We start from the raw sequence: 27882 nt of genomic DNA, 5'->3' as shown, positions 1-27882 counted from the left end.
ACTCTTTGACCTCGCGTGTGATTGAAGTGCTCTGAGTGGTTGAAAATTCGCACAAACCGCCCTCCTCTGTTCCAAAGCAGCACTCACATTGGATTATTCTACTGCCAATATGTTAATCGTGGGCTACCCAATGAAATGACTCGTAGTATTTTCTTTGATGCGACCTCATTGCGAGACAGTTTACATTAGCGACGCTAGGACCAACATTGTATAAACTTGTTCAGATTACACGAGGCTGCTATAGTATACTTCTATTGCAAAATATTTTTCTAATTGAAGAATTAGGTGAAGCGCGTTTTTCGTAGAGTGGGCTACAGCTCTATGTGTGGATTTGGAAAAAACTCAGTTTTCATCCGTTTCCTCGTTTGTTAGACCAGTCATACTGCGATCGATAAGTGGACTTGTTTACTTACACCAGTTATGTAGGTTAGCTACCTGTAGGCCGGTGTTTATGCTTTGAGATTTTGTAACATTCCGCACTCATTCGACGGTTTTCCGTGTTCTTAAATCCTGAATTTATAAAAGGAGTTGATATTGTCGATGTGAGTAGGCAAAATACGTGGCCATTGACTTTTGGACCTCAAGTCTCGTCTGGCATTCTCAAACTTCAAAGCTGTCCTATAGTCACTCAACAATGAATATCTCAAAAAGTGGGTACCGTGTCTTCTCTGCCAACTCGACCACCGCATGCACCGAGCTCGCCAAGAAGATCACGGAGTAAGTATATGCTGTGCATTCAAATTAATCTCTTGCATATCACTCAAATGACTTTTTTTCCCCAATTGTATTTGAAAGTAGTCAAAAGACAAATGAGTGGTGGTCTAGCGCAGTGGTTCCCAACCCTTTTCGGTTACTGTACCACCAACTGAATTTTGCTCTGGCCGGAGTACCCCTGAAGTACCCACTCATGTGCACTCATGAGTCTTCTCAAGTACCCCCTGTGGATAGGCCAAGTACCCCTAGGGGTCATAGTACCCCTGGTTGGGAACCACTGGTCTAGCGGTATAGGGCGCTGCTTCTAGAGAACATGTACCGCTGCCAGTATGGGTTTGAATCCGGCCCATTGCTCTTTAACCAAAAACTCTTACCTTTCCTCTGTCTCCTATCCAATAAACAATAAAATAAGTAAGGAACGGGACTGCCCCACTCCTTAAAAAAATAAATAGTGGAAAAATATCAGAATTGGGCTGTGTGTGTAAAATCAGCCTATTAGGCCTACTTTTAGGTCGCTAGACTCCAGAGGACCTGTCACTCAAAATTGCAAGGATGAGAGAGGATGACATCTCACATAACTTTGCTAAGAGACTTCAAGCAAACTGGGCTAACAAACAGAGCCCATTCCAGGCAAACAGTCTCTCAAACATAGGGAACAGTTACAGCTGCTGCCCCAGACACTGACCCGTTTTCCCGATTCAAATGTTTAAGATACAAGTGCATCTGTCCGCGGACCCCAAACCGATCCAAATGTAACATGCATCCGTCAAAAAATCGATTCAAGCGTTACGAATCGCCGTTTCACACATTTTATTTGCTCATATTAAATTATTTCTACCTTCCGAAAATATCTAATATTTTGTGACAACTGATCAAAGTATTAAAGTGTTAACTAACAGGGAAAACTCTAGAAAGTTGAGTGAAGTTCAATCTCGTGCCCACAGCCATAGAGGGAACATTGGTCACCAGCAGGCCTGGAATTTCGTGATTTTACTGGCAAGGGCATTTGGCCTTCAAGAGGTGCCCAATCTGCTAAGGCACTAATAAGGCCATGAACCAAAATAGCCTATTTTTTTATTGAATAGAAAACCGAAAACACTAGCTATTCTGTGAATAAAAACATAAGTGTATGTAAATGTACATAAATAATTAGCCTACATGTCAAAGTGTAGCTGAAAGCCTATGCGTATTGGCTACAATCTTCATGTCAAGAGCGATGCTGACATGGGGGAGGCCCCAGAAAATGTAGCCACATTTTAATGAGACTTTTAATGTTTTGGTACACCAACTGGAGATCTCTTCTTTGTCTACACCAAATCAGCATCTTTCACACCCTCTTAAGCCTTAGCCCCACCCTTCTCTATAAGGATTCACATGTGAGGCCATGTGCTGAACAGAATGAGTAAGGTAGTGTAGTTCACATGTTCATGAAATACAATAGATGGCCATAATCACCCTCAGACACACCTGGCTATCTTGATGGGTCATGTAATCATCTGGCAAAGTGGAGTCTTTTGTTTAGACATGTAGCTAGCTAAACAATGAACCACAATCCCAACCCATACACTACTAGAAATTAAACCAACTAGGTTCAATGTTAGCTAGCTAGCTAACATTAGGCTATAACTAGCAATGCAAATGGTTTTCTGATGTGCTAATAATATTACTACACAGATCATACACGTAATGTTATCTAGCTAGCTAACATTAGGCTTTAACTTGCAATGAAAATGACTTTCTGACAAAATTTGAAATGTATAATATCTGTAGCTAGACTCTTACCCATATACATGGGTGAATGCTTCATGGCAGACTGGAACCCCTTTAACTAAGACTTCCTGTGTCGTTTCCATTTTGTTTGTACAGCTTGCTTGGCCCGACGTATCAAGTCAATCCGGTTCACATTGACCGTGTGCAATGCCATAAGAATCATCAGCTCTTTCTTCCTCTGTCACGGATGCAATCCAACACCAGAATTTTCTCCATATCCTTCTCATACTCTGCTTCTACCGGGCATTACACTGATTTAAAAACTTTGTCAACTTCTTCCGTGACAACACTGTTGATTGCTGTTTCTTCCCCATCACTGTCATCAGAAGACTCTACAATATCTGGTTCAGTGAAAATGTTTTTACCTAAGTCAGGGATTTCCTCATCTGATTCATTCACAACTTTTTCCCCGCTGATCTTTCTCAATAGCGCCTGCTAAATTCAGGGCAGCAATGCTGTTGAGAGCAGTAGCAACACTTTTGCAGTTCTCCATGGCTACTATATCTTTCAGAAAAGCTGCGGTAGCAAGGATTATCTACACATACTGAGTAGCTCATGTTATAGACAGAAGCACACTACATGGCAGACCAATTCGAACTCCTCTCTCAGCTTGTCCAGCCCATTCATTATCTCATCCACTCATGGCTAGCGGGAAGGTTCCTGTCTTTTTCCATGGCTAAACCAACTAGGCTCATAATTTAACAATTGTATTTGTATTTAAGATGGCATACACGTTTTTTATTAAGGCACATGGAAGTTCACATGTTCAAGAAAGCATTTCTGCCCCAAAACTCATTTTGATAAAAAAAAATGCCTCTCCTGTGAAGTAGTGACATGCGACATACACCTAGCTTCCGAAAATGGGTCACATACAGTGGGGAGAACAAGTATTTGATACACTGCCGATTTTGCAGGTTTTCCTACTTACAAAGCATGTAGAGGTCTGTAATTTTTATCATAGGTACACTTCAACTGTGAGAGACGGAATCTAAAACAAAAATCCTGAAAATCACTGTATGATTTTTAAGTAATTAATTTGCATTTTATTGCATGACATAAGTATGTGATACATCAGAAAAGCAGAACTTAATATTTGGTACAGAAACCTTTGTTTGCAATTACAGAGATCATACGTTTCCTGTAGGTCTTGACCAGGTTTGCACACACTGCAGCAGGGATTTTGGTCCACTCCTCCATACAGATCCTTCAGGTTTCGGGGCTGTCGCTGGGCAATACGGACTTTCAGCTCCCTCCAAAGATTTTCTATTGGGTTCAGGTCTGGAGACTGGCTAGGCCACTCCAGGACCTTGAGATGCTTCTTACGGAGCCACTCCTTAGTTGCCCTGGCTGTGTGTTTCGGGTCGTTGTCATGCTGGAAGACCCAGCCACGACCCATCTTCAATGCTCTTACTGAGGGAAGGAGGTTGTTGGCCAAGATCTCGCGATACATGGCCCCATCCATCCTCCCCTCCAATACGGTGCAGTCGTCATGTCCCCTTTGCAGAAAAGCATCCCCAAAGAATGATGTTTCCACCTCCATGCTTCACGGTTGGGATGGTGTTCTTGGGGTTGTACTCATCCTTCTTCTTCCTCCAAACACGGCGAGTGGAGTTTAGACCAAAAAGCTATATTTTTGTCTCATCAGACCACATGACCTTCTCCCATTCCTCCTCTGGATCATCCAGATGGTCATTGGCAAACTTCAGACGGGCCTGGACATGCGCTGGCTTGAGCAGGGGGACCTTGCGTGCACTGCAGGATTTTAATCCATGACGGCGTAGTGTGTTACTAATGGTTTTCTTTGAGACTGTGGTCCCAGCTCTCTTCAGGTCATTGACCAGGTCCTGCCGTGTAGTTCTGGGCTGATCCCTCACCTTCCTCATGATCATTGATGCCCCACAAGGTGAGATCTTGCATGGATCCCCAGACCGAGGGTGATTGACCGTCATCTTGAACTTCTTCCATTTTCTAATAATTGCGCCAACAGTTGTTGCCTTCTCACCAAGCTGCTTGCCTATTGCCCTGTAGCCCATCCCAGCCTTGTGCAGGTCTACAATTTTATCCCTGATGTCCTTACACAGCTCTCTGGTCTTGGCCATTGTGGAGAGGTTGGAGTCTGTTTGAGTGTGTGGACAGGTGTCTTTTATACAGGTAACGAGTTCAAACAGGTGCAGTTAATACAGGTAATGAGTGGAGAACAGGAGGGCTTCTTAAAGAAAAACTAACTGGTCTGTGAGAGCTGGAATTCTTACTGGTTGGTAGGTGATCAAATACTTATGTCATGCAATAAAATGCAAATTAATTACTTAAAAATCATACAATGTGATTTTCTGGATTTTTGTTAGATTCCATCTCTCACAGTTGAAGTGTACCTATGATAAAAATTACAGACCTCTACATGCTTTGTAAGTAGGAAATCCTGCAAAATTGGCAGTGTATCAAATACTTGTTCTCCCCACTGTATATAGGCTAAACTACAGTCATGTTCGACAAATATAATAATCTGAGCGGAGGCAGTGAATTTTTAAACTATTTAAACATAATTGTCATTTTATGAGGCATGTCTTACCGCTTTCCGACCAAAGGAATGTTAAGGGGATTCGTTCATAAATACTTCCTCATATGCCATTTGAAACCAGTATTTCTCATGTTGTCAACATTCTTTCGTAGTCCAGCAGCCAAAGACACAATCCTAGTCATATTAACAACCCATGATGTGTGCTTTGGAGAGCGGTGTTTTCCAGCTAATTGCATTTTTGAAACGTTCAAACTTATTGCATACTTTCCTGTGCGCATTGCTGCGCTTATAATGTCAAGAAATAGCCTAATAGTGTATCAACATTTTAAGCTAAATGTTGTGCTAAACAGACTAATTTCTTTTAAAAGTTTTATTTTTTTACGTACAGTGGTTGTATTAATTTGGGATCCGTCGTCCCACAACTGTCGCAGAGTCTGTTTGGAATATTTATTTCTCGCACAGAACTACAAGCTGTCCAATAGAATAGGTCAACTTTTGTAATGTGGGGATAGTAGATTGACATAGGTTAGTGCTTTTGCTGTTCGTTACTTTTCGTCAGTCAACAAGATGAGTAAATGTGTACAGTTCTAACATCTTCAATAGGCACCTCGGGAATTCAATAAGGAGCACTTTGGCCACAAGGCATGGATTCTTTTAGGGGGCATTATGGCCACACAAGGGCCGGCGATGCTGCTGGGAAATTTGAGGCCTGGTCAGCAGTGCTCTAAATTAACACTTTTCAGTTAGGAGCACTACGAAAAGTTAGGAGCACCACATTAAATTTAAGAGCACCAGAAAATAATATTTGTTTTAATTGATTGAGAGAGCTTATTGGGCCTACATGAATTCTAGGTACTTTTGAAGCACATGTTGTGCCCTAGAAACTAATATGTAACACTGTAAAGACATTTGTTTATTATAAAAGGTTGGTACGAATACCTGTCATTGAAATTACAAGGTAATTTGTGGAATATTAGGTTTCTACATTGTGTAAAAGCACAATTGTTCTAGTTATGCATTACATTGAAAATTGTACACTGTCTCTGTAAAAATGTCAGGTACAAGAGATCTGTCATTCATTCATTGCTATGATCATTGATCTCCTGAAGAAGCTATCCCTTTTCTTTCTTCGTCCCAAAATGTTTGGATATACTGGTAAAGTTACATTGTTAGCTAGCTAGTCAATGAGGTAACATGACTGAGAAAAGTGTAATCAAATGGTGAGTAGTTTTAGAAGGCCCACGGCATGGTTTATGAATGTAAAATGCGGTCTCGGTGATCTGCTATAGGAAGATACAAATTTTGCACCGGTGTGGTGAGAATATATTGGAATACAACTATACGAGCACTTATTTCAGAGAGCGCTCCGTAAGCCACGCCACAGTGGGCAGAGCTAGGCATGTTGCACTTGGACAGGTTTTAAAATGGGAAGAAAAGCCTAATTTTACAATGGGACCGTGTGGTTCTGTGTAGCCTAGTTATGCTAATATATACAAAAGTATGTGGACACCCCTTCAAATTAGTGGATTCGGTTATTTCCACCACACCCGTTGCTGACAGGTGTATAAAGTCAAGCAGACAGCCATGCACAACCACACCCATTGCTGACAAGTGTATAAAATCAAGCAGACAGCCATGCAATCTCCATAGACAAACATTGGCAGTAGAATGGCCTTAATGAAGAGCTCAGTGACTTTCAACGTGGCACCGTAATAGGACCTTTCCAAAAAGTCAGTTCGGCAAATTTCTGCCCTGCTAGAGCTGCCCCGGTCAGCTGTAAGTGCTGTTATTGTGAAGTGGAAACATCTAGGAGCAACAACGGCTCAGCCGCGAAGTGGTAGGCTACACAAGCTCACAGAACAGGACCGCCTAGTGCTGAAGCGCATAGCATGCAAAAATTGCCTGTCCTCGGTTGCAACATTCGCTACCGAGTTCCAACTGCCTCTGGAAGCAACGTCAACACAATAACTGTTCGTTGGGAGCTTCATGAAATGGTTTTCCATGGCCGAGTAGCCGCACACAAGCTTAAGATCACCATGCGCAATGCCAAGCGTCGGCTGGGGTGGTATAAAGCTTGCCGCCATTGGACTCTGGAGCAGTGGAAACGCGTTCTCTGGAGTGGAATCAATTCACCATCTGGCAGTCTGACGGACGAATCTGGGTTTGTGCTTCCAACTTTGTGGCAAAAGTTTTGGGAAGACCCTTTCCTGTTTCAGCATGACAATGCCCCCGTGCACAAAGCGAGGTCCATACAGAAATGGTTTGTCGAGATCGGTGTGGAAAAACTTGACTGGCCTTCACAGAGCCCTGACCTCAACCCCATCGAACACCTTTGGGATGAATTGGAACGCAGACTGCAAGCCAGGCCTGAAGGCCGACTGCAAGCCACCCAGAAGAGTGGAGGCTGTTATAGCAGCAAAGGGGGGAACCAACCTCATATTAATGCCCATGATGTTGGAATGAGATGTTCGACGAGCAGGTGTCCACATACTTTTGGTCATGTAGTGTATTTGAGACCAGTGTATTGCAATTAATTTAGTCTTTGACTATATCAATAATAACAATATAAATATGGATGGTTGCATTATTCCATTTTGTAATATGTTTTAATATGATATTTACGGTCAATTTGAGCTGTGGACCAATAATGTCGCTTTGCCAGCCACAATGTAAGGTAAGGTAAGGCAAGGATGTAATGTGAATTGAAAAGTAGAAATCTCTTTCGCCACTCTGCTCCTCAGACTCTCCATCTCTCGTAGTGGGAATAGGGCCTAAAGCACTTGAGTTGAGTATCCATAGTAGCATGTTATCAGTGTTTTCACATTAGCAGATGGGGAGTAGCCATGTCATAAACCACTCACTTTGCCATTCTCACTATTCTCACTCATGTTTTTGGACGGTCAGGGCATTTGAGAAACGAGAGTGGACTAGTTAAGTAGCCTAGTGATTAGTGTTGGGCCAGTAACAAATGTCGCTGATTCGAATCACTATGCTGAAAAAGGTGAAAAATCTGCCGACGTGCCCATGAGCAAGGCGCTTAGCCTTAAATGCTACAGGGTCGTCGTTGATAATGGCAGACCCTGGGTGTGACCCCACTCTCTGTGGGTGTCTCAGAGTTTCCAATTCACACGTGCATAATACACACTTTCACATATGTGAAATAGGACAAATATAAGCACCCACACAATAATAATTTATTAATAATGGATAACAATAATATTAATAAGAATGATTATTTATTATTAATAATAATAGTGGATTATTAATAATAATGGATGACAGTTGGGCCAGTTACTCACAAGGCGGGCATTCCTCCTGTGTGTGGACGATTAGTTGTGTGCGTTTTTGTTTATTTACTCTAACACCTTCCTTCTCTCCTTGCAGACGGCTTGGCGTAGAGTTGGGAAAGTCAGTTGTTTACCAAGAGTCCAACAGAGGTGAGATGCCAGGTTATCCCTTTCAACGTCATACAGTATACACTGAGTGTACAAAAAATTAGGTACACCTTCCTAATATGTGAACGACCGGCTTGATTCGGTCTTATGTGGCAAAATGTGAAATTGTGTTTTTTATATTGTATAAAAGTAGAGACTCAGAGCTAGAAAATGGTATATCATACACTACAGTTGAGGAATAATGGGAAAGTATTTCTGCATTGAAAGTTGATAAACTTATAACCCCACTTTTGAGAAAATGGCTGTTGAACGTTTTGGAACACCTATTGGAGAGCTCTTCTTTGTCTACACCCATTCAGGATCATTCACACCCTCTTAAGCCATGTGAGGCCCTGTGCTAAACCGAGTGACTAGTGTACTAAACAACCAAAGATTTAAAGACTAAAGGTTTATACTACGTCTATTGACATGTCTGTATACAGTTGTCGCAGTGACATCATGAACATTCTATTGTCGTCCGACATCAAACTTGTCGTTTTCGTTATGAAAAAGTATAAACACAAAAACGAAAGGCTGTATGACATTAGCAGCCTGGTGGTCCAAAATAGCAGAATTTGTGTATTTTAACACCAATAAACCTATCTGTTTAGCAAACCAGGCAACTAAAATCAACTTTCTAAACAATGTTTTGGTTAGTTTCTAGCTTGTTATCTGACTAGCCAGTTCAAATAATGACCATATCATATAGCTGACAATGTCTTAACGTTAGCTAATTTGTATTCATTATTACAGGAAAATAAACTCACAACAAGATCATTATTTACAAGTTAATGGTGAGCTAATTACAGAAAATAGCTTGTGATTGTGACTGAATAAAATAATTGTAGAACTTGGACACTGTCTCATTGGCCTAACGTTATATCCTAATTTGACTTTGGTGCAGGTCACATGCATAGGATACAGAAGGTGTAAATGGTACAGTGAAAAGGTTACTTGCACAGTGGAGTCTTTTGTTTAGACGTAGCTAGCTAGCTAAACAATGAACCATAATCCCAACTCATAACGTTACTATCCTTTATGAAGCTACAGGTAGCTAAAGCTAACCAACTAGGTTAAATGTTATTTAGCTAGCTAACATTAGGCTATAGCTAGCAATGCAAATGGCTCTAAGATACAAATAATATTACTACACAGATCATACACGTAATGTTAGCTAGCCAGCCAGCCAGCTAACGTTAGCTAGCTAGCTAACAGTACGATTTAACTTGCAATGAAATCGACTTTCTGCCAAAATTAGAAACTGTAAATATCTGAAAATGTGGGCTAGCTAGACTCTCTTACCCGTATACATGGATGAACGCTTCTCCCTCAGTCACGGATGCCATGGTTGCCCTTAGTTTGAAGATGTAATTCGGAGACAGGTGTTTTATACAATAGCCTTCTGTGTGTTCTCTTTTTGACTCCCTCCGCTAATTTGCAATCAAACGCCAGAATTTTCTCAATCTCCTTAGCTATCATACTCTGCTTCCACCGGGCATTCCACAGATTTCAAAACTCTGCCCTCCAGAAAGTGGAGAGCATTAGCAACACTTTTGCAGTTCTTTGTGATATCTTTCGAAAAAGCCGCATTCGAAAGGATTACCTACACATACTGAGCAGCTCATGCTATAGAAAGAAGTGTGCTACATGGCAGGCCAATCCAAACTCATGTCCAGCCCATCCATTATCTTAGCCAATCATGGCTAGCGGAGAGGTTCCTGTTTTTTTCCGTGGCTAAACCAACTAGGCTCGTAATTTAACCATTTTATTCGTATTTACAGATTGCATACACATTTGTTATTAAGGCACTTGAAAGTTCAATTTCCAGAAGGCATTTCTGCCAAAAAACAAAAAAGATGTTTACATTCAAATACCTCTCCTGTGAAGTAGTGACGCGCGACAGGGGTTTTCCTGAAACTAGTCACATTAAGTTGCACCCCTCCATTTTTGCCCTCAGAACAGCCTCAATTCGTTGGGCATGGACTCTACAAGGTGTCGAAAGCGTTCCACAGGGATGCTGGCCCACTTTGACTCCAATGCTTCCCACAGTTGTGTCAAGTTGGCTGGATGTCCTTTGGGTGTTGGCCCATTCTTGATACACATAAGAAACTGTTGAGCATGAAAAACCCAGCAGCGTTGCAGTTCTTGACACACTCAAACCGGTGCACCTGGTACCACTACCATACCCTGTTCAAAGGCACTTAAATATTTTGTCTTGCCCATTCACCCTCTGAATGGCGCACATACACAATCCATGTCTCAATTGTCTCAAGGCTTAAAAATCCTTCTTTAACCGGTCTCCTCCCCTTCATCTACACTGATTTGAAGTGGATTTAACAAGTGACATCAATAAGTGATCATAGCTTTCATCTGGTCAGTCTGTCATGGAAAGAGCAGATGTCATTTCATGTTTTGTACACTAAGTGTATATATAATCTATAGGCCTACTATAGCACTATAGTATAGATCCCTCAAACTCAACTCTGGACCTCGAAGCCAGTTCCACTGCATCTTTTCATTGTTCCCCTTTTAATCAGGAACTGATTTAGACCTGGGACACCAGGTGTGTGCAATTAATGATCAGGTAGAACAGAAAACCAGCAGGCTCTGGTTGAATATCCCTGGTATACAGTGCATTCGGAAAGTATTCAGACCCCTTGACTTTTTCCACATTTTGTTACGTTAAAGCCTTATTCTAAAATTGATTACATAGTTTTTTTTCATCATCAATGTACACACAATACCCCATAATGACAAAGCAAAAAAAGGTTTTTAGACATTTTTGCAAATGTATAAAAAAACTAAAACAGAAATATCACATTTACATAAGTATTCAGACCCTCGCTGCACAGCTATTTTCAGGTCTCTCCAGAGATGTTAGGTCGGGTTCAAGTCTGGGCTCTGGCTGGGCCACTCAAGGACATTCGGAGACTTGTCCCAAAGCCACTCCTGCGTTGTCACCTCCCTGACCAAGGCCCTTCTCCCCCGATTGCTCAGTTTGGCTGGGCGGCCAGCTTTAGGAAGAGTCTTGGTGGTTCCAAACTTCTTCCTTTTAAGAATGATGGAGGCCACTGTTCTTGGGGACCTTCAATGCTGCAGACATTTTTTGTGGGGTTACTTGCTCCTGGAACTGATTTGCTTCTTTTTTTATTTACAGAAACCAGGGTGGATGTGAAAGAGTCTGTTCGTGGTCAAGACATCTTTATCATTCAGACCATTCCAAGGTGAGCGGATTCCAATGTGTTTTATACCGTCTGAATTGAGTGTGTGTATATTCTAGTTGGTTGGATATGCAGTTTCACCACAGAACCAAATGCATCAACCTTCATTAGAAACTAGATGAGAGGAAAGTAAAAGTATTCCCTTGTGAGATTAGGCAGACATTGTGTGTCTGTCCGCCACTTTACATATTTTCATCCAGTGGTTATGTCATTCATTGGTTGGCAGGAGCTGCCTGGTAAAGTGAGATTGCAATATGAACAGCCAGCAAGGGGGCACTGACCTTTGTGTTGGCTTTAAAATGTAACTTTCCTGAACTTTTTATTTATTTTTCATTGAAAACCAGATTTTAATAGGCTTATTTATAGTGAAACACGTCAATTCTGGTCTTAATTTTGACAGTTTGTTGCAAAAGTGATATATTTAGGTATTTTAGTAGGAAATCTAGCTCTTTTTGCCCCTCGCGGTTTAACTCTACCATTGAAATCGTAATGTCAAGAAGGCACCTTGAGAAGGTGCCTCTTCGCCATCTCAAGGGAGGGGTTTGGTATGAAATACACTCCCTTCTAGATGTGCTGAGTGGTACCACCTCAAGGCTCACTATAAAAGCAGGTGACAGCACGCCTTATTTGGCAATGGTCTTGGTAAGTGGAGTGTGCCAATATATTGTTGTGATGTGACTTGCATTAATGTGATGACTGTTATTTATCAAATCAATTAACTATGTTTAATTGTTACTCTATTAAATTAATAATGTAACAATTAACTCGTTAGGAATTTGGGGCACCACGGAAGAAGTTGTTTAACGAGTTACCATCTCCCAAATTAAACTCTTGGAAGATAAATATATGTATAGGTGTGTATATATGTATCTGTGTGTGTGTGTGTTTATATATTGATAACAGTCACTTATTAATCATTAACTCATCAGTCTCATTCTGAACGTTGCATAATCCTTGAACCTGCAAGAACCCTGACCTTATGAGGTAGCAATACACAAATTGGCTTATTTATTTACTAGCCAACTAAATAATAACATAGAATACAAACATACTTAATACATGAGAAAAGTCCCTAGTGGACTAACAGCATGACTGCTTGATTATCAAAAAGGGAGGAGTCAATAGAAGGAGGGAGAGGGGGACAAAGAGTCAAACTTATCGTACATACATTTGGAAACTACGCTCACGGTAATCAGAATACTTAGCACCCTAACCACCAGTTTGGGTAAGAAATGCAATGTATTTACATGTAGAATGTGTTCTCCGTCGGCTCTCTGTTGAAACAATCACTCCTATGGGGAAGGTGTCGATGGGTGTAAGGCTCTGGTTTGTCCACCAGAGGTCAGAATGTCCTTTTGTAGAGCTTCTCTAGTAGTGAATTGGTTGTTAGAACTGGTACTTCAGATGTACAAACGGTTGTCTGAGATGAGATTGTCCTTTCCAACTCGTGTTTTTAGTCAAATGTTCTCGACTACTTTACATGTCAGCTACAGATTGGTAATGCTACGGTCTAGTGAGTTTCTTCTTGTGTAGAGATTGAGAGTTTCAAAGTTTCACCATTTCAAACGTATGGACTTACCGTCTCACTTTTTCTGGTCTGTAGAGGTTCAACCATTTGTAACTAATATCACATTCCTATCTTCACCAAAATACTCTCATACTTAATCATATATTTTATACAACATTTAGATGTAGACTTGATAAATAGAACGTGTACACTTTCAGAATGAGTTATTCTGTTATACCATCCTTAAGGACATCACAAACTAATAAACAATATGGCATTATTATTCTTTAGGTCCCCACTGATCATTCCAAACATTTGGAGATCATGAATAATGTTCCAATGTCCACTTTTATTAACGTAATAGTTTTTAGGCGGCAAAGAGTCTCTGGAACAATGAAAATCTGTCTTCCCATACTAGAGACCAAAAGGAGTCCTTTTCTGCAAACTATTTATGACAGGGTGTTGAGTCATAAAACCGTCCCAACTGGGGTCTGGCGATCTGTCAGCCATTTGCCAAGCTGATCTGGCACCTTTGATCCTCACCAAGGAAAGAGTCATGACAATATTTTGCATGATGATTCCTTGAATAGACTACTGACGTTAAACAAAAGTCAAAAGGCAATAAGGCACATTTCCGCATATGACCAAATTCAATGTTTTTGCTTACTGTTTCATACACATTTGTGCTTTTACGTAGAAAAAAAAACATGGAGGATTATACGTTTATATTCGTATCTATATCCATCGTAACAAGAAATAGGTGACAATGGTGTCCATGTCAACTCATATTTTCTCCCAAATGCTATGACTAATTGGTGGCTCATAGTTCAATGGTTGTGAGTTCTAATCCCACATGGGACAGATATACATTTTTATTTCAAATCCTTTATTTACAATATTTATCCCTGGTTGAAGTTGTAGGGTTTTATACTATAACCAACAGGGCCAGTTGGACAATTTGAAATTTAGCCCACGGGATGAAAGTCCTGGACAGCAGTTGTGAATAGCCTGATTGTTCATTCCATATTTTACTTTGACCTGTCCTGTTTTTATGATATGTTGTTTCTTAATATGTTAGCGCATTTTTTATTTGATTGGGCACCATTTAGGTTAGGTTATTTGATCGGAGAAACCTGCATGATGTAAAAAGTGTCAGTCTCATATTGTCGTACATTTTATCTCCAGCCTGTAGGTTACAGAAAAGGCCACACACACTTTCTACCATATGCTATATCTGCTACATGATTTATGTAAAACATTTTGATGGAATGTTGGTGGAACGCCACAGCGATGCGTCTCTCCAACAGCACCCTGGAGAGGCGCACTGGGAATGTGAGAGTGGGCACTGCTTATCATAGGTCAGCATCAGCGCTCACCTTAAAAGCCCATTGACCTCAGGTTGAGAGAAATTGTCATTGTTTTTGGGCAGAAATAATTATGTGAGGTTTCATGTGTGCGTTGGAGCTGAGTCTTGGTCAGTTTAGCTCAGAAAATGCCGCCCTACCCTAGTTAATCTGCCACCATAGGCGGGTGCCTAATCCTGCCTAATGAGCGGGTCGGCCCTGGTACCCAAGACCAATCTGTGAGTTAATTTGACAATTGTAAAAAGAGCTACTGCATAAATAATGCAGTACAGGTTGGATTGAATTGAGCCCCTAATCATCATTTTAAGGTGATTATTGAATTTTTCTTCCCAACACAGTACTGCAATAAATGTGAGCCCACATTAAAAAAAAAAAAATTGCACCCCAAGGTGGATTCCAATTTACCCTGCAAGTGGCAATAGATGTCAGGCACTTGGTGCTAACCACTGTGAGCTAACTGTCCAGAGATGTATTAGCTCACAACGCACATCATTTTATTATCAGAGTATGCTTTAGTGAAAAGGTGTTGGGATCAGGTGTTAAAACGTTTACCCACCGCAAAATGAATATTTATGAGTAATTCCCCCCACCCACAACTTCTAGCCTGAATGCATTTTTAGAACATTTGAAGGGGATGGGCAAAGGGTGAAATTGGGGTTCAGAGTTGCCCTTTTATGATTGTTGTTGGCTCTGCTGTTTCAGGAGGATGCCTAGGCCAAATCTACTCTGGCACTACGTCATTGCACTCTTTGTATTAGTTAAGTAATAAGACATTATCTTTGATTACTAATTATAGTGTTAATAAAAGTGCATCAAGTCCCCAACAAAGTTTGCCTCTGCTTCTCTCATGAACAGGCTGATTCCCATACAACAATGGAGTCATTCTTCGATACGATCTTGAGAGGCTTAATTATTTAGAAATGCCCCGTAGCTTTCAAGGTTATACTTCAGAGTTTAGGGAACGACTATTAGGGTGGCGCCCAACGTCTTGTCTTACGATGCGGCGATAGTGCCAGGACAATGGGCACGTAGTCAAGTAAGTTAACATTGTAGGATACTGACTAGCGTCATAGACTCACTCACTTAAATCTGTAGTGAGTGTGTTTCAACAAAGACAAGTGTTAACTCCCAGAGCGAACGCTCTGTGGGCTAATGTGGTCTTGAGATGCGCCGACATCTTGAATTTTATACCCTGTCAGTTTACTGAAATATCTACAATAACTACTTTATCTCACTCTTGCTTATCTTATTACATTATCTTATCTCTATTCATCTGTCTCCATTGCCTCTTGAATGGTTATTTTGTCCTACCCAGAGACGTGAACACGGCCATCATGGAGCTGCTGGTCATGGCCTACGCCCTCAAGACTAACTGTGCCAAGAACATCATTGGGGTCATCCCCTACTTCCCTTACAGCAAGCAGTGCAAGATGAGGAAGAGGGGATCCATTGTCTGCAAGCTGCTGGCCTCCATGCTCGCTAAAGCTGGTATGATACTATATGGTTACTGTATGCATCATGTGATTTTCTCATTGTTGTGATACCAAGAATGATGTTTTTGCATAGTCGGTTACGATGTTGTAGAAAGGTAGTTTAAAACACTGCTAAGTTAAGTTGTACACAAATGGTAGGAGTTATAGGCGTAGCTATTACCATTGACATATTGTTGGCAAGATGCCAACCCTGTATAGACCTCTAGGAATGAGGCTTGAAAAAAAATATATTAAAAAAATACTGTGAGGTAACGCAGCCTGGTCTCATAGACTAGACGTAACATAGTAAATGTAAATCCGGGACACTCAAAATGGCATAATATGTTACGTATGGAATGGTTACATAAGACAGATGATTACTGAAGGCAAACATGAAAGTAGGGTGGGTGGGCTTATAAGACGAACATCTAGCAACCCAAAGATTGCGAGTTCGAATCTCATCCCGGACAACTTTAGCATGTGAGCTAATTAGCAAATTTTCAACTACTTACTACTTTTAGCTCATTTGCAACTACTTAGCATGTTAGCTAACCCTTTCCCTAACCTTAACCCTTTTAGCTAACCCTAACCTTAACCCTTTTAGCTAACCTTAACCGTATCATACGTCTTGCAAATTCGTAACATACTACTGTTTTGAAATTCGTAACACGTACGTTTCGCAAATTCGTAACATATAATACAAATTGTAATTTATAACATATCGTACGAAACGTAACATATCATACTAAATGGAGTGTCTTGGATTTACGGACATAATAATGCGAAATGCTCTGACACCAGGTTGGGTAACGTTACACCATAACAAGTCCATCAACTCTGTCACCACGTACAGCTAGCAGAAAAGCGAACGGTCATATATGGTATTTTAGTAGGGGAACGCTTAATGTATCACCATGCAAAAGCTAACACCCTGACTAGACCGGCCATGTTACATGCGCGAGCATTGCAAAATAAATGTACACGCATGTTATTCAATTTCATCCACATTGCTCGCGTGTCAACGAGCGTCTGCGTTGCCGAACGCTAAAATAGAACTTTGTTTGGTTTTCATGAGGATACAAACCCACGTGGGTGCTTCAACGACGAACGAAAGAGACTAAGCAAAGATAACTAACTAACTAACTAACAACAAATTAACTAATTAGTTTTCCCTTTTTGTCTGTGGATTAATTGTCGGAGTAGAGAAACACAATTTTATATGACTTCGGGACATAAATTATACAAAGAACCAGCTAAAAAGAGGACCATATGCATGTCAGGTAAAATAACAACCCAATGTTCATCTCCCAGGACGAACTAGCTAGCAACAGCTAGCTAGCTAGCTAAATGTCCATGAACGTTTCATGTGTGTTTTGACCTTCCCCCAAATTAATATAATTGATTAACAGTTGGTTTTGGTATTTAACCTGCGTGTCATGATCGTGTCTGGTGGGGATGGACAATGATCATGGCCGCATGGACATACGCACCAGCCGGTCTAGCTAGGGTGTTGCTTGACCCACTGGTGTTGTCACAGGGCTAACTCACATCATCACCATGGACCTACACCAGAAGGAGATCCAGGGCTTCTTCAGTTTCCCCGTTGATAACCTGCGTGCCTCCCCCTTCCTGCTACAGTACATCCAGGAGGAGGTGAGACTACATTACTCAGAATCCTCTTCAGTCTCTTGTATCATCTCAATCATTATCTAGATGTATTTGTTGACTAGAGTTTAGTTTTAATGTGGTGTTGAACTGTGAAATCATGTTGGATAATGTTTATTTGTTACCAAAAACTGTCTCCCTCTTTCTAGATTCCAGACTACAGAAATGCCATTATCGTTGCAAAGTCCCCTTCGGCGGCCAAGAGGTAACATAAAGGTTGGGAGTTTTCCAGCAAGATAGATGGTGAATGATGTGATTGTGATTTATGTTTGCTTGTATGTATTTAAATAATTTTGTGTGTGTGTTTGTTCCAGAGCTCAGTCCTATGCTGAGAGGCTGCGGCTGGGCCTGGCGGTGATGCATGGGGAGGCCCAGTGTTCAGAGTCTGACATGGCCGACGGCAGACACTCTCCCCCTCCACTTTCTTCAGGACGCACCACCTCTGGCCACCCTGGTCTGGAGCTGCCATGTAAGAGACCCCTGACACGCATATGCGTGTACACACACACACACACACACACACACACACACACAACCACACACACAACCACTAGGAAATACCCCTGCCTTTGACCCTAACATACACAAATCAGTGTTACTGCTCTTCAACCTGTCCATCACCCACAGTCTACAAAGCATATTCCGCAAACATATTTGAGGTGTTGCTCTCCTCATGTATGTAGTAATCTGCCTAGTCAGCAGAGTGCTGGTTTATGTAACCACTAGTGTCAGGATGAGTTGAGCCCCGACTCTATCAGATGAATCCGTGGAGAGTTAATGAGCCTGAGCCGCAGGGTTAAACCCCCACTGCTTATGGGGAGTAGACGGCACTGGGATGAGTCTCCCGTGTAGCATGCATACACTTGTGAATGCACGTACACCCAGACTCTGATCCTATCCATTTATAGAGACACTGTAAAACATGGCATTGGGTCAAAGTGAGGCTTTACAGAGATATAATGGAACAGTATTTACAGAAAACAAACTGTATTTTACATTTATTGACTGAAAGTGGTAATCTGTCCAAATAACAACCCATAACCCAGTGAAAGTTATTTTTACAAATCCATTTGTCACAGAAATGCTGTAAGAATATCCAGCCCTGAATGCCCTAAGGCACCAGTAGCAAAGAGGACCTCCACACATTGTCCTCATGCTGACAGTGTACAACTGGAGTGTTCAGCCAGTCAGGGCTGTAGTATGTGTTGGTTCAGCAGCAAAGCACTCCTTCTCAGGAGCCTGACACTACTGCAGATGCCTGAGAAATACTGCAGGCAATAACAGGCATCCCCTCTACCCTCCTCTTCATTCCCCTCTCCTCCACACAGCCTCTGGATTTCTCTTCTCACCCTCTTTTTTTCCCTCCTTTTATACAGCGACTATTTATTTTCTCTCGTACTTCTCTCCATTTCTCCCCTCCTTTATACAGGAACAGGGTTGGTCTCCCTTTATCAAAACAGCAGCTAAATTCAGATACGGAGCAAAGTGACACCTTTTAATCTTTATATTAAACCTTATTTTATTGTATTCCTTGGATAAATAGGACCAGAAAGCCTGTCTTAAGTTCTGGAGTTGTCTGTCAGTATGCTGCGTCTGTCTGTCTATTTTATATTTCTCTGTATATGACAGTGTTAACGTATACCATTTATCTTTTGAAGACACGGGGAGGCACCAGGCTCCATTCCCAGGCATAGAGCTCCCAAGTACGACCATCATGCTCCACTCTCTCTTCCTCTAACCCCCATCCTGCAATACTATCTGCGATCGCCTTATACCTGCATGCATGTAATGTTGATGTCTACTGAGGGACTTTCCATTTCTACTAGGACTGCATTTCTAAATTCCCCTTTGTGAAAATCTCAGTTAAGTGTTTAGATGGGGGGGAGGGGTCAAACAGACGCGGGGGTTTGAGTAAAAATAAAATAAAAATGAAGGAAACATTGCAAGCACCTCAAGAGGCCGAATGAGGCATGATGACAAGCTTGGTTGGGTTCTCCTGCATCCTTTTTCTTGATCAATTCCTAGTTGTTTATTTATAATAATATAATATAATAATATGCCATTTAGCAGACGCTTTTATCCAAAGCGACTTACAGTCATGCGTGCATACATTTTTGTGTATGGGTGGTCCCGGGGATCGAACCCACTACCTTGGCGTTACAAGCGCCGTGCTCTACCAGCTGAGCTACAGAGGACCACAATTTAAAAACTCAAATCCCCCCCCCAGCCTTAAAAAATCTATTTATTTTAAGAAAATAATTTTGTTGCTATGTCAACACCTCGGAGTTCCAAGTAGAGCCTCATGATGTTCAACCCTGAGAGTTTTTAAATACGCAGACATCTGGTTGGACGCCGCTGGGCTGACGTTGAGGAAACTGGTTTGAAGTTGGTTATGATTTGGCATGGGGTTGCTGTGTGGATCCCTAAATCCCAAACCAGATGTTGTATTTGTGGGAAGGAAGACAGCTCTATACACATGAGCCATGTGTTGCTACCATCACAATATGCCTGAAGCTGCCCTATACTTACACCAAATCAAAAATTATAATGACCTAAATGGGGTAATTTAACCTAGTTGTCCATTTGTCAAAATATTGAGTTTTCAGGATTATACTGTAGCGGCTGTGGTAGACTGTGGACATTGAGTTAGAGCTGTCTTGCATGATTTTTGCAGGTGTTGAACTTGATCCCTTCTTACTCAATCTCCTCTCCCAATAACTTTAATGTATTTTTTTGTCTGCACCACTGTTTTGAAAGTAATGATAAATCTCTCTCTTTTTCTCTTTCAGTAATGATGGCCAAGGAGAAACCACCTATAACTGTAGTGGGAGATGTGGGAGGCCGCATCGCTATCATTGTTGTAAGAATTTGATAGTCTTTCTCAATTCTATTCAACTATAACCCCTATGGGACAAAAAACTGCATTGTCCAAGCTATTGCTAATAAGCAAGATTAAAGTGTTATATAAACTATTGAAGTTTCACTCTCACTGTTCTGAGGAAGTCCTCATGTAAGATGTATTTGGACATACTGTATGATACAGCGCTAGTGGTTTATTTAGTTAGACTCTAATAACTGTTGTTATTTTGTTCTAAGTCCTTCCTTTCTTGTCGTTTCCCTCTCTCAGGATGACATCATAGACGACGTGGAGGACTTTGTGGCGGCCGCTGAGATTCTGAAAGAGAGAGGGGCCTATAAGATCTACATTATGGCGACACACGGCCTGCTCTCAGCAGAGGCCCCACGGCTCATAGAGGAGTCCGCCATCGATGAGGTAAGACAAAGGACACAAGCCGCACTCACAGGTTTTTATTAAGCGCAAGATGGATGTCTTTTCTAACATCAACACAACTGACAATTATTGTAAGTAGTCTGCTGCTCCGATATGTGAAGCAGCTCAAGGTTGGAATTATGTCTTATTTGCTGGATAAATCAAACAAATCTATGCTTTCTTAAAAAGGTAAGTGCACAAACCGATACCCAAATACAGTTATATGCAATGCATACTCAAAAAACCCTTCGAATACACTGCTGTTTTCCAATGGGGGCTGAATAATTCAGAGGGCATTCTTAAACATAGTCCCTGCTGTAACCTGGCTCTCCATTTTGTGTCATTGTGCCCCTCCCCAGGTGGTGGTAACCAATACAGTCCCTCATGAGGTACAGAAGCTCCAGTGTCCCAAGATCAAGACAGTGGACGTCAGTATGATCCTGGCCGAGGCCATCCGACGCATCCACAACGGAGAGTCCATGGCTTACCTGTTCCGTAACATCACAGTAGATGACTGAGCTACACGCACAAATACAGTGTACACACACAATGAGACCAAGAATGTTCAACTCTGTTACATAGGCACTTGTTTCTTTTCATTCTAGTTAACTTCCTATGTTTATATTTTTTTCTTGCATTCTCAATGTCTCTTAATGTCTACTGTTCATGCATACCACTAGTCCTTTACTGTACTCTGCTACACTATGTACATGGTAAATACACATCACCCATATAGACTCTCAGAAAGCACGAACAGCACCGATATATCTTGGATTAATTTAATTTAATCCTACAGTGTGTGTATTGTATGCAATTTTTCAGTGTTCACTGCAGCATAGCATTTGGTTAATAAAGCCTTTTGGATGGATATGTATTCGTGATCCATTGAACTCCAATATTGTACTCTATGACAAACATTTAAACAAGACTGGTACATGGTTAGTCTGTTTTGAAAGGTTACTGAGTCAGAACGGTTACTGAATTAGCTAGTAGTTACATGCTTACCTATGGCCCAAAACCCTTCGCAGCCATTGAACTATAGCGCAGTATTGTAACAAGTGGCAAGGCCTATTTTAGTCACAGATACCGATACCTCTAACTGAAAACAGACGAGAATAGACACTTACACAGTCTGTGTTTTCTGCACGGAAAACCGTAATAGGTTATTTAATCTGTCACTTTGCAAATTACTGATAGACTGAGGTCCTCTGATTTGTCTATCAGCTTTCAAAGAAGGCTACTCTGTTTAAATGGGGATTTGTTTTCCATTTGTTCGTAGATTAGAACAGGGAATATGCATATGAAGGACTACTGAACCCATTAACCACACGAAAGTAGACAAGGCTAAGCCTTTGAAGAGAACAAATGCTTAAATCTGCTCTTACATCTTTTCATGTGTAGTGATAATCTCTTCCTCTCTCTTGTTCCTTTTGAAACTTGTGTTCTGTTGAAGTCTGTCGTGAACAAACAACGGTCTGAATGGTGAAGAACTGGCTCTATGTTCTGCAGAGCTGCATTGAGTTTACCTGTTCTGTTTCTAGCTATTGCGTGCCTCTCTTTGTCTCCCAGCTAATTGTTTACCATCAGTGGAATGAAATACAACATGCTCTTACACCTGTCGAGATAATGTTGAAAGGTCAGGCTGAATAGCTCTGTCAGTTATTGCCTCTTTCTGGCTGCCTATTCAATAGGCCTACTTCTCATCACACTCAATGACACAATGGAAACGTTGTCCCTCTCAATGTTGACGGTGGTTTTGGTTGGGTGTGTAACATCTGGGTTCCTCTATAAATTCAAATGAAGCTTGTCTGTGTTTTCCATATGCACCATGTCATCGTTATGAAAGCAAGTGGGACTACCTTAAATGTTTGGCAATGAGGCAAGTGCATGGATTTATTAGGCAACTAGTCTGTTAAAGAAGTGAAGACATATATTTTGTATAGTTTTATTTTTTTTGCCACGTGTACAAGTGATATCACCTCCCAATTTCACTTATGCTTGTCTGAGGATATAGCATTAATAGCAACTACGGTATATTGCTAAAAGTAGAAAGACCACAGTTCACTATGGGCTAGAACACGGAGTCAAACGGCACCTGCTAACTATGTCATGCAAGCAGTATATTAAGACAATTGGTGTATTGGCTCAACCAGCTTGTTTATCTGTCTTCACAGAACACATCACATATTTTAGAGCAAATGTTTTAACTTAAGATGCATTATAGTCGTCAAAAAGAGTCCAGGACCCTGAACTTGTTCTAAACGCCTCAGGATTCTCTTAAACAACTGCTGAGGAGCTTTGACCAAGTCTAGGGGCAGAGACAACTATAGACACTGGACATCCATCTGAACTGAGGACACTATGTCCTTTTAACTTATTTAGATTCTCTACAAAATAAACCAAGTCATTTCAATACAGTAGGCTATAGGTCTTCATTTACTGCATTGTCATCACTCATCACAGACAGAATTATTGCATATGAGAACCAATTTGAGGGATTATAACAAAACGCCTCAGTAATTTGTCATTGAATAACATTATTGTGACTTAAAGGCCAACGTACCTGTTTGACTGTGTGTATATAGACCTGTCTTCTCCGGTCGTGTATTCTGTGAATGAATAGGGGGAGAGTACGGAAGAAGGTTTTAACTGGACAGAAAGAGGAACTAGAGGCCTAACGTTCATCAGGCCACTTCCTCATATGAGACAGGAAACTATGCATCTGATGGGGACGGGGAAGCACAGGGACCAACCACAGCTATTGGTGGAGACAGTGTGTTTTTACTGTACTTTACTTGTATGTTGGAAGCTGTGACCGTGTTGTCTGTGTTCATGACATACAGGGAAAATCTGCATACATATTTCTTTGTGTTTTTAACATTCCTAATATACACATTTACAATGAACAAAACAATGGGCTTGTATTTGATTTATTGTGCAAGGCTATCAAAACAAGACAGAAATACAATACTTTGTAAGGCATATGCTTTGTAAAGTAAAAAGGTCCCAAGATATCAGTCAAGTGCAATATATTGTGCTAAATACCTAGACTGCTCACAGCTGGTGCAACTAATTAAGCAACATTTTGGTCATGAGAGCAACGGTCAATGTCTCAAAGGAAGCCTGATAAAATACAGTAATATAAAGAAATGCAATGATTTATGGTTATAAAGTTGATAAATATTTTATGAAGGGGGACGCAGTGAAAGACAACTGTCGTTAGAGGGCGACGTTGGACTATAATACAGCCAGCACAATTCAGTTCGATGCCTTTTCTGGACCAAGAAGTGGGGCTGTGTGAACTGAATCACGGTATGCCATATCTGCCATTTTTATAAGCCTTTCTTATTCTTTACGATTATAATTGAAGGTTTAGGCTTAATGTTATTCAATTGTATTCCTGGTAGCCTGATAACGCCAGCATAGTCGTCTTTAAGCTTGAACTGGTGGTGGTTTAAAATACTCTTGTTTGTCAACATTTTGGCGGAATATCCCTTCAGCCTTTTTTAACAACACATTTCCAAAAACTAACTAGCCAGGCCCACTACTAGTAAAAGCATGAATACACGTTTGCACTGTAGGCTATACCCTAGGCCAGGGATGGGCAAATGGCAGCTCTTTTGTAGGTCCGTGGATCAACTTCCCCCCCACCCACCCAAAAAACAAAATGTTGCTTAGGGCCCCCACATCCATACTCACACACACTCTGACTGCATGTGTGAGTATGGATGTGGATATGCAGACCCGTCAGCCACTGCGGCCCCTCATGATGAGTTCAGATTTTTGTTGTGGTCCCCCCCCGATCAAAGTTGCCCATCCTTGGCCTAGGCTCTATCCTACAGTGCAAACTTTTATTCATGCTTTTACTAGTAGTGGACCTGGCTAGTTTGTTTTTGTAGTTTTTTTTTGGAAATGTGTTGTTACCTGAACCAGACTACAGGTAGTAGACGGTGTCCACATCATGGTGCACCTGCACATCCATTGGGGTCATGATGATAGACCGTTGCTATTTGATGGACGTGTGTGATGGCTGATGTATGTGATATCCATTTCAATCCTCCAGTTTGTGTCTGCATTGTTCATTCTCCATTGAGCCTGCAAATATGCCTCTCATATTCATAATGCAGTTAATTATTACAGGAGATCATAGCTTTTTTTATTTGTGTACTTTTTATTTAGCTATTTGGGGTAAACATTCCATTGTAAAATGGACACTTGTAAAGCAGTATAATGTATAAATCATGAATAAAAAAAACATAATAATATAACATGTTTAAAATAAAATGTATGTAGTAGACATTTGCATGTCACTACTTTTTACACACATTAATCAAGTCATGCTTAATAGCAAATCAATGTAAAAAAACAACAACGTACAAGCGAGTCTTTTGTAGACGATAATGCTGTGCTACACTTGAATTTCCAACTGAATAGATGGTGTTTTACATCAAACCATTAACTTTGCACAAACCCCAGCATATGTAAATCTTTCTTTTGAGTCAATAAATACTCTTCTTGTACGTTTGCAACAGTCAAATGTCTTATTGCAAGTGAATGTCAAACGCACATTGCAAAATTATCATCAATCGAATGCAAAAGCTATACATTGATCTAAACTGAAACAGCAGCAGCCTGTTAACCAAACAAGCAGCAACACATTACATTAAGTAAACAATTGAGCAGTTGAACGTCTTTGCCCCCTCTTCACCCTTATCTCCCGACCTTACAATGTTTACATTAGTTGGACCAAGTCCTATTTCATAACCATTCATTGTCGCCCGTTCTCTTCCCATATCAACACCATCGCTTGCACGAGGGAAGCAGAAGTGGAATCAAGAGTGTTTGGGAGTTCAGTTGCGTTTCAGCACACTGGCAGTCCTCCACCTCAACCTTTTCAGACCATACATAATCAAGTTTCCCTCTCCCTCTTGTCCAGAAGCACTTTAATCGGTGTACTAGCCCACACCCTTTCCCCCTCTCTCTCACTCTTTCTACTTCAACCTGCCCCATTAGGAGATGATGCAGGAGTTGGTCTTGTTCATGGGTGGCCGGATGCACTTGGGGTCTCCTTTGGGGAAGGTCTCCCTGCGGTGCCTCAGAGCAGGGCTCAGCCGGCTGGGCAGGTTGGTCTGCTGCAGCAGCTCCCTGAACACCTCCATCACGTTGTCGTTCTCCTTGGCCGACGTCTCCACGTGGCTGTTGTTCCAGTCTAGCTCCACTGTTGACAGTACGTCATCAACTGCCACCTGCCGGTCGCTTCCTGCTCGGTCTGCTTTGTTGCCCACCACCACGATCGGGATGTACTTGTCCTCCTTGACCTCCAGGATCTCGTCGCGGAGGCTCTTGACGGCCTCCAGCGACTCTGCGTCATCGACCGCGTAGACCAGGGCGAAGGCATCGCTGTTCTGGATGGAGAGCTTGCGCATGGCAGGGAAGGAGTAGCTGCCGCTGGTGTCCAGGATCTCCACGGTGACCTTAGAGCCGCCAATGTCATACTCCTTGCTGTGCATCTCCTCCACGGTGCGCCGGTGCTTGGGCTCGAAGGTGTCCTGGAGGAACCGGCGAATCAGGGCCGTCTTACCCACCCCGGCCGCCCCCAGAAACACCAACCTCACCTGGGTCTTTTCCTTCACCTCCAGAGACATGATGCTGCTTTTTGTCTGGATGACGATATGCTTCTAAAAGGGTCTTTCAACTGACCGCTCAGTCACTGACCGTCTCTGTCAGTAGACAGGTAGAATAGTAGAATGCAAGACCAGTCAAACTCTTGTGCCTTCTGGTGAAGTTGCTGTCTATAGAAACAGCTGCGCAATTGCACACTGAGTGTAGATTGACTGAGATTTCTGTACACAGATTCTAGCAGAAGGTCTCTGATAGTGCTCAAAGTTCTCTTGTAGTAGGTAGGTGCTTGTCTGCCTCTGTGGTTTACCACGCTCCCTTTTATGTGTGTTTTTGGTCGCATCGATTCCATGCCCTCTTCTGGCAGGAGCCAATCAGCACACGGCTGTCTATTGAGGTGTAAGATACGAGCGGCCAATCACTGGTCTGCATGCAAATGTAAGTACTGGACAGATTTGGGAGGGAAAAACGAGGTGATATCTGAAAGTGTATAAACAAGAGCTACTGGAAAAGTGGAGCAGAGGAAATTCGGTGTGAGCAGCAGTCTGATTATCATTCAAAGCAGACTCACGTAACGTTAGCTCACAGATGAGAGCTGCCTGATCATCTTGATATCTTATTTTGTGTTTATGTGCACAATAAAAAAACAGTAAATCCACCTTGGGTAGTGATTACAATGTTTCTTTAGACTTCAATTCAATAGAAAGTGTTTGTCAGTGATTACAACAGCAAAAGGTTCCATCAAGATTCCATCAAGCTTGCTGCTAGCTATGTACAGTATTTGCTCATGGTTAAAGTCTCTCAGTCCACATCTAAACGTGTTGATAATACATTTTGAATCAAATGATAACGTCTCACTTTATGACTCATGCCTGTTATTTTCTTCTACATTAACAACTATTTGTCAGTGCAAGGAGAGCTTGTCTGGTTTGCTATGGTCCTCCTGGTTAAATAAACCATTCACCTCACATGACCATCATGGTAATGTCTATAGGTCACGATAATAATTAATGACATAGATGATTAGCGTGACATAAATAAACCCTTTTGCAGCTTTGGCCTGGTTATTTAAGAAGCCAATTAGTGAGCTGAATATTATATCAGATTAACTTAATCACAACACGCTGAATATTATATAGTATGAACTTCATCACAACACGCTGAATATTATATCAGATTAACTTCATCACAACACTTATTCATGTATTTCTTATGGACAGTCAGTGTAAATGACATGTACAGGTATGTGTTCACAGGAACTAATTGCAGATTACCTTTCCACACCAGGGTTCTGTGTTACTGATGAGTGAAACTTCCAGCATTCTAT

At 41.4% G+C, this 27882-nt stretch overlaps 2 protein-coding genes across 2 annotated transcripts; one reads left to right on the top strand and one right to left on the bottom strand.

Moving 5' to 3' along the window:
• The first annotated feature begins 142 nt into the window (after positions 1–142).
• On the top strand, positions 143–21804 carry LOC311130527 (phosphoribosyl pyrophosphate synthase-associated protein 1-like). Its single transcript, XM_084163289.1, has 10 exons — positions 143–717; positions 8387–8439; positions 11594–11660; positions 15844–16016; positions 17538–17653; positions 17815–17870; positions 17980–18134; positions 20455–20525; positions 20793–20939; positions 21296–21804. Exons 1-10 carry the CDS (start codon positions 635–637, stop codon positions 21452–21454), a joined length of 1080 nt encoding a protein of 359 aa, XP_084019415.1. The 5' UTR covers positions 143–634; the 3' UTR covers positions 21455–21804.
• Positions 21805–25945: 4141 nt separating this feature from the next.
• On the bottom strand, positions 25946–26581 carry LOC311130290 (GTP-binding protein Rhes-like; the record flags this gene model as incomplete). Its single annotated transcript, XM_084163022.1, has 1 exon — positions 25946–26581. One exon carries the CDS (start codon positions 26579–26581, stop codon positions 25946–25948), a length of 636 nt encoding a protein of 211 aa, XP_084019148.1.
• Positions 26582–27882: the final 1301 nt, after the last annotated feature.

Source organism: Coregonus lavaretus (assembly GCF_964263955.1).
Source record: "Coregonus lavaretus genome assembly, chromosome: 6".
NCBI lineage: Eukaryota > Metazoa > Chordata > Actinopteri > Salmoniformes > Salmonidae > Coregonus > Coregonus lavaretus.
The sequence above is the reverse complement of the archived record's forward strand: the minus strand, read 5'-3'. Positions and strand labels throughout refer to the sequence as shown.

Excerpts from the sequence above, each read along its gene's own strand:
- LOC311130527 (XM_084163289.1), top strand. The coding sequence starts at position 635 with ATGAATATCTCAAAAAGTGGGTACCGTGTCTTCTCTGCCAACTCGACC. Across the intron at positions 718-8,386 it reads CTCGCCAAGAAGATCACGGA|ACGGCTTGGCGTAGAGTTGG; the intron begins GTAAGTATATGC and ends CTCTCCTTGCAG. Across the intron at positions 16,017-17,537 it reads CTCCATGCTCGCTAAAGCTG|GGCTAACTCACATCATCACC; the intron begins GTATGATACTAT and ends GTGTTGTCACAG.